General features: G+C 39.6%; 1 protein-coding gene across 1 annotated transcript in view; it reads right to left on the bottom strand.

The window, feature by feature from the left end:
• Positions 1-16,895, bottom strand: part of LOC147362806 (uncharacterized) — a 249,429-nt gene that overhangs the window by 145,210 nt on the left and 87,324 nt on the right. The window contains exon 3 of the mRNA XM_086328372.1: positions 6,917-6,959. Within this exon, the coding sequence (XP_086184498.1) occupies positions 6,917-6,959 (43 nt within the window). The remainder of the gene's footprint in view (positions 1-6,916; positions 6,960-16,895) is intronic.

Raw genomic sequence — 16,895 nt, 5'->3', positions numbered from 1 at the left:
GAAATTGAAATAGTAATTTAAAACATTCTCACAGAGAAATTTTAGGCATGAGTGGTTTAACTGATGAATTATACCAAACGTTTAAAGAAGAAATAATACCATTCCTTCACAATTTCTTCCATTAAATGTAATGGAAGGAATACTTCTATAGTCATTATATAAGGCCAGTATTACCATGACAACATAAATTTACAAAGACCTCAAGAAAAGAATACTAAAGACCAATAGCCATCATGAATACACATGTATACACATCTTTAACAAAATATTAAATATTGAACTCAGCAGAAGTTAGTCAGGATTATACAACATGACCAATTTCAATTCATACCAGGAATGAAAGATTGGTTAAATATCTGAAAATCAATTACTGTAATGTACCACATTAATGAAAGAAAGGACAAAATCCACATGAGAATACCAATAGATTCAAAAAGCTTGTGAAAAAAATTCAATACCCTTTTATAGTAGTTACTTCACTACAAACTAGGAATAGATGGTATCTTTCTTAAAACAAACAAAAAAGCTTAAAATCTAACATCATACTTAACGGTGAAAGACTAAATCCTTCCCATCAAAGATGAGGAAAAAGGCAAATAACCTCTGTTCTGTTCTCTTCATTTCTACTGAACATCGAGACTATAGCCAACATGTTCAGTTAAGAGGAAGATGGGGAGGAGAAGACAGAGAGGGAAGAGGGAGAACAAATAGAAGGAACTCAAATCGGAGGAAATAAAACTGTCTTCCTTTGCAGATGACATAACCCATAGGCTAAAGGATCCTAAGGAATGCCATTCTATGTGCTAAGTCACTTCAGTCATGTCCAATTCTGTGTGGTCCCATGGACTTCAGCCTGCCAAGCTACCCTGTCCATGGGATTCTCCAGGCAAGAATACTGGAGTGGGTTGCCACTCCCTTCTCCAAGGAATCTTCCCAACCCAGAGATCAAATCGACGTCTCTTAAGTCTAATGGATTGGTAGGTGTGTTCTTTACCACTAGCAACAACTCAGATCAGTTCAGTTCAGTTCAGTTACTCAGTCATGTCCCATTCTTTGTGACCCCACGGACTGCAGCAGGCCAGGCCTCCCTGTCCATCACCAACTTCTGGGGGTTTACTCGAGCTCATGTCCATTGAGTCGGTGATGCCAATCAACCGTCTTGTCCTCTGCCGTCCCCTTCTCCTCCTGCCTTCAATATTTCCCAGTATCAGGGTCTTTTCAAGTGAGTCAGCTCTTCACATCAGGTAGCCAAAGTATTGGAGTTTCAACTTCAACATCAGTCCTTTCAATGAACATTCAGGACTGATTTCGTTTAGGATGGACTGATTGGATCTCCTTGCAGTCCAAGGGACTCTCAAGAGCATCAGTTCTTCGGTGCTCAGCTTTCTTTATAGTCCAACTCTCATAACCATACATGACTACTGGAAAAACCATGACTGGAAAATAACCTTGACTAGACAGATCTTTTTTGGCAAAGTAACGTCTCTGCTGTTTTAATATGCTGTCTAGATTGGTCATAACTTTTTTTCCAAGGAGTAAGCGTCTTTTAATTTCATGGCTGCAATCACCATCTGTAGTGCTTTAGAGCCCAAGAAAATATTCTGCCACTGTTTCCACTGTTTCTCCATCTATTTGCCATGAAGTGATGGGACCAGATGCCATGATCTTTGTTTTCTGAATGTTGAGCTTTAAGCCAACTTCTTCACGCTCCTCTTCCACTTTCATCAAGAGGCTCTTTAGTTCTTCACTTTCTGCCCTAAGGGTGGTGTCATCTGCATATCTGAGGTTATTGATATTTTTCCCAGCAATCTTGATTCCAGCTTGTGCTTCATCCAGCCCAGTGTTTCTCATGATGTACTCTGCCTAAAAGTTAAATAAACAGGATGACAATATACAGCCTTGACATACTCCTTTTTCTATTTGGAACCAGTTTGTTGTTCCATGTCAAGTTCTAACTGTTCCTTCCTGACCTGCATACAGATTTCTCAAGAGGCAGGTCAGGTGGTCTGGTATTCCCATCTCTTCCAGAATTTTCCACAATTTATTGTGATCCACACAGTCAAAGGCTTTGGCATAGTCAATAAAGCAGAAAGAGATGTTTTTCTGGAACTCTCTTGCTTTTTCAATGATCCAGTGGCTGTTGGCAATTTGATCTCTGTTTCCTCTGCCTTTTCTAAAACCAGCTTGAACATCTGGAAGTTCACAGTTCATGTATTGTTGAAGCTTGGCTTGGAGAATATTGAGCATTACTTTGCTAGTGTGTGAGATGAGTGCAATTGTGCAGTAGTTTGAGCATCTTTTGGCATTGCCTTTCTTAGGGATTGGAATTAAAACTGACCTTTTCCAGCCTGTGGCCACTGCTGAGTTTTCCAAATTTGCTGGCATATTGAGTCCAACACTTTCACGGTATCATCTTTTAGGATTTGAAATAGCTCAACTGGAATTCCATCACCTCAACTAGCTTTGTTCATAGTGATGCTTCCTAAGGCCCACGTGACTTCACATTCCAGGATGTCTGGCTCTAGGTGAGTGATCACGCCACCGTGATTATCTGGGTCATGAAGATCTTTTTTGTATAGTTATTTTGTGTATTCTTGCCACCTCTTCTTAATATCTTCTGCTTCTGTTAGGTCCATACCATTTCTGTCCTTTATCGAGCCCATCTTTGCATGAAACGTTCCCTTGGTATCTCTAATTTTCTTGGAGAGATCTCTAGTCTTTCCCATTCTGTTGTTTTCCTCTATTTCTTTGCACTTATCGCTGAGGCAGGCTTTCTTATCTCTCCTTGCTATTCTTTGGAACTCTGCATTCAAATGGTTATATCTTTCCTTTTCTCCTTTGCTTTTCACTTCTCTTCTTTTCACAGCAATTTGTAAGGCCTCCTCAGAAAGCCATTTTGCTTTTTTGCATTTCTTTTTCTTGGGGATGGTCATTCAGGTATGACCATTCAGGTATGACCTAAATCAAATCCCTTATGATTATACAGTAGAAGTGAGAAATAAATCTAAGGGATTAGATCTGATAGACAGAGTGCCTGATGAACTATGGACAGAGGTTCGTGACATTGTACAGGAGACTGAGAACAAGACCATCCCCAAGAAAAAGAAATGCAAAAAAAAGCAACACCTGGGGAAACCCAAATAAATAAACTTAGCAAGGTCATAAGATATAAGATATCTTATATCAAGATATAAGATATAAAATCAATTGAATTCTATATTCTGCTGCTGCTAAGTCGCTTCAGTCGTGTCCAACTTTGTGCGATCCCATAGACAGCAGCCCACCAGGCTCCCCCATCCCTTGGGATTGTCCAAGCAAGAACAATGGAGTGGGTTGCAATTTCCTTCTCCAGTGCATGACAGTGAAAAGTGAAAGTGAAGTTGCTCAGTCGTGTCTGACTCAGCGACACCATGGACTGCAACCTACCAGGCTCCTCCATCCATGGAACTTTCCAGGCAAGAGTACTGGAGAGTACTGGAGTGGGTTGCCATTGCCTTGTCCTAGCAGTGAGCGATTAAAAAATAAAATCATGAAAACAATTCGACGGCTTCCCTGGTGGCTCAGTGGTAAAGAATCCACCTACCAATGCAAAAGACTGATCCAGGAATTTCCCACATGCCATAGAGCAACTGAATTGTGGATCACAACTATTAAGCCTGTGTTCTAGAACCTGGGAACCACAAACTGAACCCATATGTGGCAACTGCTGCAGCCAGCGTGCTCTAGCGCCAGTGCTCCTCAACAAGAGAAGCCACTGCAATGAGAACCCTGCTCACAACTAGAGAGCAGCCCCCACTCACCACTAGAGAAGAGCCCGTGCAGCTGCAAAGACGCAACACAAGCAAAGAAATAATACGTAAATTAAAGAAAAAGAAAACCATTCTACACAGAGTATCATCAAGAATAATAATATACATTGGGAAAAAAAATCTAACACCAGGATGTATATGATTTTATGTGAATACCACAAAACATTGCTGGAACATATTATAAGTAAGGACACATGCCATGTTTATGAACTAAAATACTTCTCCCCAAATTGAAGCAGCTTTCCCCCAAAACTGATCTATAAATTTAACAAAATCCTTGTCCAAATCCCTCCAAGATTCATTTATAGAAAACATCAAGCTAAATCAAATGCAAAGACTTAGAATAGCCAAAACAATTATTGAAAAAAAAAAGAGCAAACTTTAAGGGCTTACACTACTACCTTTCACATTTTACTATAAAGCAACAGTAAAGAAGATAATATGGTATTGGCACAAGAATAAGCACATAGATCAATGAAACTGAAGAGTCCAAAAGTGAATCTTCAAGTTTATGGTCAATTTTTTTGACAAAGGCAATTCAATTAACTTTTAAATGAATGATACTGGTATAAATAGACAGCCATATGCTAAAGGATGAATTTAGATGCTTCACAAAATGCATTCAGTATCAGTCACTGACCTAACTGTACAAGCTAAAACTATTAAAATTCTCCAAAAAGAACATAAAATTTCAAGATTTAGGGTCAGACAAAGAGATATCAGATATAAAACCAAAGGCAAATGACGTAAATATGCATGTGTATATATTTAAATATATACATATATATACATGTAAAGTAATAATTTATAATATGTAATATTATATATTTATGATTACTTCATTAGATAGCTAATATAATTCATTATTTTATTACATAAGTAAATATATAAGTATGTTATATAACTATATATGATAAATTATATTTCATTAAAATGAGAACATTAACACTTCAAAAGACACCATTAAGAAAAAGAAATGGCAAGAAAGACACAAACTGGGAGACTATATTTGGAAAATACATATCTGATAAAAGACTTCCATCTGTAATATGAATTATGTAATATAGTATATAATTTAATAATAGCATAATATTGTATAACTGAAAAATAAGAAAAGTGATCTAAAATTGATAAAAATTTGTACTTTACATATCAGAGATCACAGGCAAAGGGCTAACAAATAGATTAAAAGTTGCTACACATTCATTAAGAACTAAGTTAAATCTGAGATGGTAGAATGGCATCACTGACTCAATGGACATAAATTTGAGCAAACTCTGGGAGATACTAAAGGACAGGGAAGTCTGGTGAGCTGCAGTCCCTGGGGTTGCAAAGAGCTGGGAATGACTGAGCAACTGAACAACAAGTTAAATCTAAAATGAAATACCACTGCTGCTGCTGCTAAGTCGCTTCAGTCATGTCCGACTCTGTGACCCCATAGACGGCAGCCCATCAGGCTCCACCATCCCTGGGACTCTCCAGGCAAGAACACTGGAGTGGGTTGCCATTTCCTTCTCCAATGCATGAAAGTGAAAAGTGAAAGTGAAGTCACTTAGTTGTGCCCGACTCTTCGCGACCTCATGGACTGCAGCCTACCAGGCTCCTCTGTCCATGGGATTTTCCAGGCAAGAATACTGGAGTGGGGTGCCATTGCCTTCTCTGAAATACCACTACATACCTATAAAAATGACTATAATCAAAAATTCTGACCATACTAAGTTTTAGAAAAGTTGTAGAGAATCTATGACCCTCACACATTGCTGGTAGAAACATAAACTCCTATAGCGGAGTTGGAAATCAGTTGGGAAATTTCTTAAAAAAGTGAAACAAACTTATCACATGACCCAGCAATTCTACTCTTAATAATCTACCACAGCAAAATGAAAAGATGCCTAAAATGATTTTATACACATGTTCATAGAAGCATTTTTATAATGGCCATAAACTGAACAATCCAAGTATCCATCAAATGTTAGATAATATAATGAAATGTGGTATATAGCCATACAATAAACTATTTAGTAAATAAAGGGATGAAATACTGATATATATTGTGTCACACATAAACCTTCAAAGCATTACACTAAATAAAAGAAGCCAGACACCAAAGACTATAAATGGTAGGGTTTCATTTATATGAAGTGTCTAAAAAAGGTAACTTTTTATAGAGACAGAAAGCAGATCAATGTATGCCTCTGACAGGGATACTCTTTGCAGTGGAGAAGGACTGCAAATTAGCTCATGGGGGATTTTTTAGAGTGATGAGATGCTGTACAACTGGATCATAGTGACAGTTGCACAACTCCACAAATTCAACAAATATCACTGATTTGTAAACTTACAAAAAATGAACAAGAGCAGTGGTTTCTGCCCTCAAACTCTACCATTAACCCATTTTGATGAAGGCAGAATGATGTACCCAGATGCAATCTTTCACAAAGGCAAAGAGCTACATTTTTTAAAGAATATCACTAACACCGGAGTTTAAATTCAATATTGAAAGTGACAAAGCAGCATGTGCAAATCCAGTCAACATTATTTGAAGCCATGCAAATAAGAGCTTTATAGATGCCTCTAAATATTTAAGTAGCATGCCACTTTTTTCCGAAAGGATACAAGGTCATAGAAGGTAGCTACACTTTGAAGCTTGGTTAGCTCATTTTAGCATCATTCTTTGAGAACCAAATGAATGGCAAGGACTATGGACATTCTAAGGATTTGAACATGACCAAATTCAGGCTCCTTTACAAGTCCTGTTCTACTTAACACTTCTTATGGACCTTGGGCAAAATACCTGACCCATCTGAGTACCAGTTCCCCTTCTTGTAAAACAGGAAATCAATGATAAAACACGTGAACTGTACAGAAGGCACCTAGGAAACGTTTCAGGCTAACAACACTTCTAAACTAAGTGATAAGTGGAGGAAGTATATGCTTGTGGTTTTAATAATTGTGGGGTTTTCAGGGAGTTGCAACTAAATGCTGGCTTCATTACAGGGATTTAGAAAAAGTAACAGATGTTCTTTGAATAGAAACCTGCTGAGATAAGCCATCCAAAGTGTCCAACCACGTAAATGAAATGAGTCATGATTGACATTATTTCTTACCTGTGGAGTTTCACTGATGCTTTCCAAATTTGGAGCCTTGTTTCTGGAAAAAAAAAAAAAAAGCACAATAGAATGTCAATGTGCTATTCTTCACAAAGCTGTCTGGGCTTCCTGGAAATTCTTGAGATCTAAAGCTCCCAGGTTGGGAATTAGAACATTAGGGAGGAACTTCAGTGACCTTGGAAGTGAGATATCCTAGGAAATATAGAGAGACAGATACCTGGCAATTCAGTCAAAGCACAGTGCGAAATCCTGAGACACCGGTGCTCGCTAAAACTCAACTGAACAAATATTTGTGAAGCTTAAAATGTGCCTAAAGCTATTCAAGGTTCTGAAGATACAGAGTCAAAAATAAGACCCAGTCCCTCCTGCCTTTAAGAAGCTCACAGATATGTAAGAGAAATCAGTCTAGTTCAGTTCAATAGCTCAGCCATGTCCAACATTTTGAAGCCCCATGGACTGCAGCACAACAGACCTCCCTGTCCAACTCCCGGGGGTTTACTCAAACTCATGTCCATTGAGTCGGTGATGCCATCCAACCATCTCATTCTCTGTTGTCCCCTTCTCCTCCCGCCTTCAATCTTTCCCAGCATCAGGGTTGTTCCAAATGAGTCAGTTCTTTACATCAGGTGGCCAAAGTATTGGAGTTTTAGCTTCAACATCAGTCCTTCCAGTGAATATTCAGGACTGCTTTCCTTTAGGATAGATTGGTTGGAACTCCTTGCAGTCCAAAGGACTCTGAAGAGTCTTCTCCAACACCACAGTTCAAAGGCATCAATTCTTCGGTGCTCAGCTTTCCTTATAGTCCAACTCTCACATCCATACATGACTACTGGAAAAACCATAGCCTTGACTAGATGGACCATTGTTGGCAAAGTAATGTCTCTGCTTTTTAATATGCCATCTAGGTTGGTCATAGGTTTTCTTCCAAGGAGAAAGCATCTTTTAATTTGATGGCTGCAGTCACCATCTGCAATGATTTTGGAGCCCCCCAAAAAAATTAAGTCTGGCACTGTTTCCACTGTTTCCCCATCTATTTCCCATGAAATGATGGAACCAGATGCCATGATCTTCGTTTTCTGAATGTTGAATTTTAAGCCAACTTTTTCACTCTCCTCTTTCACTTTCATCAAGATGCTCTTTAGTTCTTCTTCGCTTTCTGCCATAAGGGTGGTGTCATCTGTATATTTGAGATTATTTATATTTCTCCCAACAATCTTGATTCCAGTTTATGTTTTATCCGGCCTGGCAATTCGCATGATGTACTCTGCATATAACTTAAATAAGCAGAGTGACAATATACAGCCTTATCATACTCCTTTCCCAATTTGTAACAAGTCTGTTGTTCCATGTCCAGTTGTAACTGTTGCTTTCTGACTTTCATACAGATTTCTCAAGAGGCAGCTTAGGTGGTTTGTATTCCCATCTCTTGAAGAATTTTCCACAGTTTGTGGTGATCCACACAGTCAAAGGCTTTGGCATAGTCAATAAAGCAGAAATAGATGTTTACTGTAACTCTCTCACTTTTTCAATATTCCAATGGATGTTGGCAATTTGATCTCTGGTTCCTCTGCCTTTTCTAAAACCAGCTTGAACATCTGGAAGTTCATGGTTCACGTATTGTTGAAGTCTGGCTTGGGGAATTTTGAGCATTACTTTACTAGTGTGTGACAGAATGAAGCAGGGCAAAGGCTAACAGAGTTTTGCCAAGAGAACCCACTGGTCATAGCAAACAACCTCTTCCAACAACAAAAGAGAAGACTCTACACATGAATATCACCAGATGGTCAATACGGAAATCAGACTGATTATATTCTTTGCAGCCAAAGACGGAGAAGCTCTGTACAATCAGCAAAAATAAGACTGGGAGTTGACTGTGGCTCAGATCATGAACTCCTTATTGCCAAATTCAGACTTAAATTGAAGAAAGTAGGGAAAACTACTAGACTATTCAGGTATTACCTAAATCAAATCCCTTACAATTATACAGTGGACGTGAGAAATAGATTCAAGGGATTAGATCTGATAGACAGAGTGCTTGATGAACTGTGGAAGGAGGTTTGTGACACTGTACAGGAGATGGTGATGTTTCTAAAGCCCACTTGACTTCACATTCCAGGATGTCCGGCTCTAGGTCAGTGATCACACCATCGTGATTATCTGGGTCATAAAGATCTTTTTTATACAGTTCTTCTGTGTATTCTTGCCACCTCTTCTTAATATCTTCTGCTTCTGTTAGGTCCATACCATTTCTGTCCTTTATTGTGCCCATCTTTGCATGAAATGCTCCCTTGGTATCTCTAATCTTCCTGGAGAGATCTCTAGTCTTTTCCATTCTGTTGTTTTCCTCTATTTCTTTGCCTTGATCACTGAGGCAGGCTTTCTTATCTCTCCTTGCTTTTCTTTGAAACTCTGCATTCAAATGGGTATATCTTTCCTTTTCTCCTTTGCTTTTCACGTCTCTTCTTTTCACAGCTATTTGTAAGGCCTCCCCAGACAGCCATTTTGCTTTTTTGCATTTCTTTTTCTTGGGTATGGTCTTTATCCCTGTCTCCTGTACAATGTCACGAACCTCCATCCATAGTTCACCAGGCACTCTGTCTATCAGATCTAGTCCCTTAAATCTATTTCTCACTTCCACTGTAAAATCATAAGGGATTTGATTTAGGTCATACCTGAATGGTCTAGTGGTTTTCCCTACTTCCTTCAATTTAAGTCTGAATTTTGTAATAAGGTGTTCATGATCTGAGGCACAGTCAACTCCCAGTCTTATTTTTGCTGACTCTATAGAGCTTCTCCAGCTTTGGCTGCAAAGAATATAATAAATCTGATTTTGGTGTCGACCATCTGGTGATGTCCATGTGTAGAGTCTTCTCTTGTGTTATTGGAAGAGGGTGTTTGCTATGACCAGTGCGTTCTCTTGGGAAAACTCTATTAGCCTTTGCCCTGCTTCATTCCATATTCCAAGGCCAAATGTGCCTGTTATTCCAGGTGTTTCTTGACTTCCTACTTTTGCATTCCAGTCCCCTATAATGAAAAAGACATCTTTTTTGGGTGTTAGTTCTAAAAGTTCTTGTAGGTCCTCACAGAACCGTTCAACTTCAGCTTCTTCAGCATTACTGGTTGGGGCATAGACTTGGATTACTGTGATATTGAATGGTTTGCCTTGGAAATGAACAAAGATCATTCTGTCATTTTTGAGATTGCATCCAAGTACTGCATTTCGGACTCTTGTTGACCATGATAGCTACTCCATTTCTTCTAAGGGAATCCTGCCCACAGTAGTAGATATAATGGTCATCTGAGTTAAATTCATCCATTCCAGTCCATTTTAGTCCGCTGATTCCTAGAATGTTGACTTTCACTCTTGCCATCCAAGCATCACCACGAACAAAGCTAGTGGATGTGATGGATTCCATTTGAGCTATTTCAAATCCTGAAAGATAATGCTGTGAAAGTACTGCACCCAATATCCAGCAAATTTGGAAAACTCAGCAGTGGCCACAGGACTGGAAAAGGTCAGTTTTCATTCCAATCCAAAAGAAAGGCAATGCCAAAGAATGCTCAAATGACTGCACAATTGCACTCATCTCACACACTAGTAAAGTAATGCTCAAAATTCTCCAAGCCAGGCTTCAGCAATACATGAATCGTGAACTTCCAGATGTTCAAGCTGGTTTTAGGAAAGGCAGAGGAACCAGAGATCAAATTGCCAACATCCACTGGATCATTGAAAAAGCAAGAGAGTTCCAGAAAAACATCTACTTCTGCTTTATTGACTATGCTAAAACCTTTGACTGTGTGGATCACCACAACTGTGGAAAATTTTTCAAGAGATGGGAATACCGGACCATCTGACCTGCCTCTTGAGAAACCTATACGCAGGTCAGGAAGCACAGTTAGAACTGCACATGGAAAAACAGACTCATTCCAAATAGGAAAAGGAGTATGTCAAGGCTGTATATTGTCACTCTGCTTATTTAACTTATATGCAGAGTACATCATGAGAAATGCTGGGCTGGACGAAGCACAAGCTGGAATCAAGATTGCCTGGAGAAATACCAATAACCTCAGATATGTAGATGACACCAACCTTATGGCCAAAAGCGAAGAGGAACTAAAAAGCCTCTTGATGAAAGTGAAAGAGGAGAGTGAAAAATTTGGCTTAAAGTTCAACATTCAGAAAACGAAGATCATGGCATCTGGTCCCATCACTTCATGGGAAATAGATGGGGAAACAGTGGAAACAGTGTCAGACTTTATTTTTGGGGGCTCCAAAATCACTGCAGATGGTGATTGTAGCCATTAAATTAAAAGACGCTTACTCCTAGGAAGGAATATTTATGACCCACCTAGACAGCATATTAAAAAACAGAGACATTGCTTTGCCAACAAAGGCCCATCTAGTCAAGTCTATGGTTTTTCCAGTGGTCATGTATGGATGTGAGAGTTGGACTGTGAAGAAAGCTGAGTGTCGAAGAATTGATGCTTTTGAACTGTGGCGTTGGAGAAGACTCTTGAGAGCCCCTTGGACTGCAAGGAGAGCCAACTCGTCCATTTAAAGGAGATCAGTCCTGGGTGTTCTTTGGAAGGACTGTTGCTAAAGCTTAAACTGCAATACTTTGGCCTCCTCATTCAAAGAGCTGACTCATTTGATAAAACTCTGATGCTGGGAGGGATTAGGGGCAGGAGGAGAAGGGGACAACAGAGGATGAGATGGCTGATGGCATCACTGATTCAATGGACATAAGTTTGAGTGAACTCCAGGAGTTGGTGATGGACAGGGAGGCCTGGCATGCTGTAGTTCATGGGGTCACAAACAGTCGGACACGACTGAGCGACTGAACTGAACAGGAGACAGGGATCAAGACCATCTCCAAGAAAAAGAAATGCATAAAAGCAAAATGGCTGTCTGGGGAGGCGTTGCAAATAGCTGTGAAAAGAAGAGAAGCCAAAAACAAAAGAGAAAGGGAAAGATATACTCATTTGAATGCAGAGTTCCAAAGAATAGCAAGGAAAGATAAGAAAGCCTTCCTCAGTGATTAGTGTAAAGAAATAGAGAGGAACAATAGAATGGGAAAGACTAGAGATCTCTCCAAGAAAATTAGAGATACCAAGGGAACATTTCATGCAAAGATGGGCACAATAAAGGACAGAAATGGTATGGACCTAACAGAAGCAGAAGATATTAAGAAGAGGTGGCAAGAATACACAGAAGAACTATACAAAAAAGATCTTTATGACCCAGATAATCATGATGGCGTGATCACTGACCTAGAGCCAGACATCCTGGAATGTGAAGGCACGTGGGCCTTAGGAAGCATCACTACGAACAAAGCTAGTTAAGGTGATGGAATTCCATTTGAGCTATTTCAAATCCTAAAAGACGATGCCGTGAAAGTGTTGGACTCAGTATGCCAGCAAATTTGGAAAACTCAGCAGTAGCCACAGGACTGGAAAAAGTCAGTTTTCATCACAATCTTAAAGAAAGTCCTTGGCAAAGAATGTAGGAGAGATAGATGTTAACAAGTAACTATATGTGTTAGAAATGTAATAATTGGAATATATACAAGGAAAGAATAAGCATTCTGTTTAGGCCACCCAACTTTACAAATCAAGCAATTGAAAAGGATTTTTACCCATCAAGAAAAATTATCAAAATCTTGAAATATGACAAAAACTGAGAGTAAATTTAACAATTCAGTTTCCAGAAAAAAATTTTTTTTTCTTTTTGTGGTATTAGTTTGGATTTTGGGGCTGAAAGTGCTAAAAATACAAATCCAAATTATTTTAAACAAAAGTGACAAGCGTTGAGACAATTAGAGTTTCTCTGGGCCTGAGAGAAGCAGAGGACTGCTGCTGCTGCTTCTGCTGCTGCTAAGTTGCTTCCGTCGTGTCCAACTCTGTGCGACCCCATAGACGGCAGCCCACCAGGCTCCCCCGTCCCTGGGATTCTCCAGGCAACAACACTGGAGTGGGTTGCCATTTCCTTCTCCAATGCAGGAAAGTGAAAAGTGAAAGGGAAGTCGCTCAGTTGTGTCCGACTCTTCGCGACCCCATGGACTGCAGCCCACCGGGCTCCTCTGTGCATGGGATTTTCCAGGCAAGAGTGCTGGAGTGGGGTGCCATTGCCTTCTCCAAGCAGATTACTGTGTAGTCTCAAATAACACCCAGAATTTCTTTCCATCTCCCCTTCTACTTTCCGTATGTCTGTTTCTTTCTCTTCTTTGGGCTTCTTTCATGCAACCAAAACTAGGCCTACTGGTACCTCAAAATTTATGTTTCAAAGTCTTTAGAGAGAGGAGGTCTGGCATTTGCACTTCCTAATTTGAATTAAAAACGTAGAAAACCGTGATTCCAATGTGGGTGGAGTTATCATCTTTGTGGTCTGAAATATCACATCATTAAAAATGTAGTCTTCACACCAGAACCTGATTGGTCTGGGAGAAAAGAATTTCTTAGGAGGAAATAAGTACACTTTCCAGAAGAAGGGCCAGCTATGCACAATAAGAAAAAGTGACACCTTGCTACTGCATTATTTTGCTTTAAACTCTGATCCATCCTTTTTACATATTTTTTGAATCTTGCCCTCAGCTCATGCCGCATTCAATCTTACTGCAAGTCCTCACTATCTAGCTCCATCCATCCTACATAAACCTGTTTTAAAAGTCAGGTTGTGGAACAAAATGCCAATACACCTTCTATATTCTGTGTACTTTGAAGTGTTAGTTAAGAAAGAGATCACAGAGGACTGAATTGCCCCAGAGACAGAAACCAAGAAGCCCACACTGGAGGAGCTAGTCAAACATGGAGGAAGTGGAATACAATGACACATTCACTCATTAAAGGGGCATTTTAAGTGATCTAGAGAACACAAAACCCTCTCGACAAATATTAGGAGTAATCAACTTTCTTTGCCAAGTATAACCTCTGTGTGCTTCTGATAATATATTACATTTAATCATTTTTCCCTTTTATACATAATGGCACATTAACCACAAATAAAGAATAGCAGTGATTATCTTCCCAATGAAATGTGGAGTAAAAACAATTTCTGCAATCCCGATGCCTTGTTTATCTATAATAAGACAAGCGCATGTGGATGCATGTGTGTTGAGGAGGGGCAACAGGCAATGTCAATCAATTGTATTCATAAACACAGCTCAGAGGCAGACCCTGCATAATTTAGACTCTCCCCTGGCTTTCTGTTTCTGCAAGTAGGCATGCTTATGTTGCATTACCATTTTGATTGAATGAACAGGGTCAATAACGTCACTTTTTCTCATCCAAGGAAAGAAAATTATTCTGAATCAAATCATCAATCAATGGATGTAATCAGTCTGTTTAAAACACCTTGGATTCTCACACAACTGGCTATTCTTAGTAAGACATTGTAAAAGACATAGTTTGGGCTGACTTGTTAATATTACTATGGCATGACTAACTTGTTCAAAGGCCACCTAGGATTCAGTATGTGCTCTGCTATTAACAAGATTACGGCAAGGGATTCATCTGAGAAGTTATAGAGTCTGCACTCCGAGACCTCTAGGATCTGCATTCATTTGCGTATAATTGTTTATCCATTACTTTGCTATACCGTACAGCTACACTATTTTTCTATAATTTCTGGAGGTTAATGGCTTTTTCTCCCCCTCTAAATTCAAAGTCAACATAAACTGACACTAAAGTCAAGAAAATGTGCTTTTTAGAGTGCTGTAACAACAGTTGGCAGTCTGTACATTGTGAAAAATGTATTTGATCAAGGAACTTTTGCTAGCAGCATGCCAATGGATCCACGCTGATTTCCTTGAGAAATAAAGAAATTAATCCTCATCTTCCATTTAGGGACAGAAAACAGACTGAGACATCTTGCACCATACAAATCTCTGACTTAGACTTCACTCAGCCTTTCGTGCAAGTAAATATAATTACTGAGCAAAAGAGAGGAACAAAAGAGCAGATTTTCAATCTCTCCCTGAATGGCCAGAATAATCAGCAGGCAGCTGGAGATGAGTGGATTTCAATTGCAGCTATCATGTTCCTGAATCCTGACTAGGCACAAGTGTGGGGGAGATTGGGTCTGTGGGGCATGATTGAGTGATGTGGCCAGGCAAGCTCACCCAACACTGTTTGGATGTCTGCTCCTGGAACAGTCAATAGCTACTTCCTTCTCTTCCTTTCAACCACTGTATATGTGCTTTCTGTCTCTTAAATGTCGCCAGAATAATAGTATTTTTAAAAATGTGTCAACTGAGCATCTCAATATTGGATAAAAAGGCTACATATATTAAGTTATTTTTAAAGCATACTATGCTGTGTGTTGTGCTTAGTCGCTCTGTCGGTCCCACTCTTTGCAACCTCATGGCCTGTAGCCCACCAGGCTCCTCTGTCCATAGGTATTCTCCAGGCAAGAATACTGGAATGGGTTGCCATGCCCTGCTCCAGGGGATCGTCCCAACACACGGATTGAACCCAGGTCTCCTGCATGGCAGGTGGATTCTTTACCATCTGAGTCACTGGGAAGCCCATAATACTGGAGTGGATATCCTATCCCTTCTTCAGGGGATCTTCCCAACCCAGGAATCCAACTGGGGTCTCCTGTATTGCAGGCAGATTCTTTACCAGCTGACCTACCAGGGAAGCCCCAAAGCATACTAAGGCAGAGGTAAAGAAGAGCAAAACTCAGATGTCATAAATTTTGAAAGCCATTGGTGATCTAGCACTGGAGTCAGAACAGAGTCAGTCTGAGAACATCTAATACATGAGGGCCTAAATTCAGCTTTCAATTGTGGAAAAATACAAATAACATACAAACATGCATTTTAACCAGTTTTAAGTGTACTATTTTCCATCACCCAAAACAGAAACTCTTTCAGCCATTAAGCAATCACTCCTCATTACCCCCTCCTCCAGTTCATGTGTGTGTGTGTGTGTGTGTGTGTGTGTGCATGCTCAATTGTGTCTGACTCTTTGCAACCCCAAGGACTGCAGTTCACCAGGCTCCTCAGTCCATGGGATTTTTACTCCAGTATCTTTACCATTTATTGGAGTGGGTTGCCATTTTCTCTTCCAAGGGATCTTCCTGACCCAGGGATTGAACCCACGTCTCCTGTGTCTCCCGCATTGCAGGTGGATTCTTTACCTCTGAGTAACCTATAATTTACTTTTTATTTCTATGAATTTGCCTATTCTAGATATTTCATGTGCATGGACTCAAACAATATTTGTCCTTTTGGGACTGACTTATTAAACTTTGCATATTGTTTTCAAGGTTTACCCATGTTGCAGCATGTGTCAGAATCTCATTCCTTTTTAAGCTAAATGACATTCTATATGTATGTGTGTACCACAGTTTGTTTATCCATGTATATGTTGATGAATAGGTTGCTTCCACTGTTTAGCTATTGTGAATAATGCTTCAATGAATGCTAGTGCAAAAATACCTTTTCCAATCTCTGTTTTCGATTTTTTGGATATACATCTATAAGAGACTCAGAGTATTAGTGACCCATATCAAACCAAGAGAAAGTAGGCATAGATAGCCTGGAGCCCCAGTATCTGGAAGGAGCTTGGATTAGGGAGTCCCTAGTAAATCTGAGGCCACCAAAGGGCAATATCCTCAGTAAGTGAAATGGGAACCAAAAAATTCCTCCTGCAGAAGGCTTGCTGCATAGATCTTGGTTGTGAATATATGAGACACAGAGGAAAAGAAAAAGTAATCAGAGAATTCCTAAACCAGATTCCTGGGTCATATGGGCATGTGGCTGCAATTAACATTACTCATGTGGTGTGAAAAAAATCTTAAGCTTAATGATCTTCACCTCACCGGGCCACCAAGTAGCTAGCAAAGACAAAGTCTTTCTTTGTTAACCATAACTTTTCAAAAAATGTGAACTAACAATAAGAAATCATTAAACAAGTGTAGAAACAATTCATATACAAATAAAGTCAGCAGAAAAATGCAAATTATAAAATAAAC

This window comes from Bos grunniens, chromosome 11, assembly GCF_055505025.1.
Source record: "Bos grunniens cultivar Pamir isolate PY7600 chromosome 11, Bosgru_T2T1.0, whole genome shotgun sequence".
Lineage (NCBI taxonomy): Eukaryota > Metazoa > Chordata > Mammalia > Artiodactyla > Bovidae > Bos > Bos grunniens.
The sequence above is the reverse complement of the archived record's forward strand: the minus strand, read 5'-3'. Positions and strand labels throughout refer to the sequence as shown.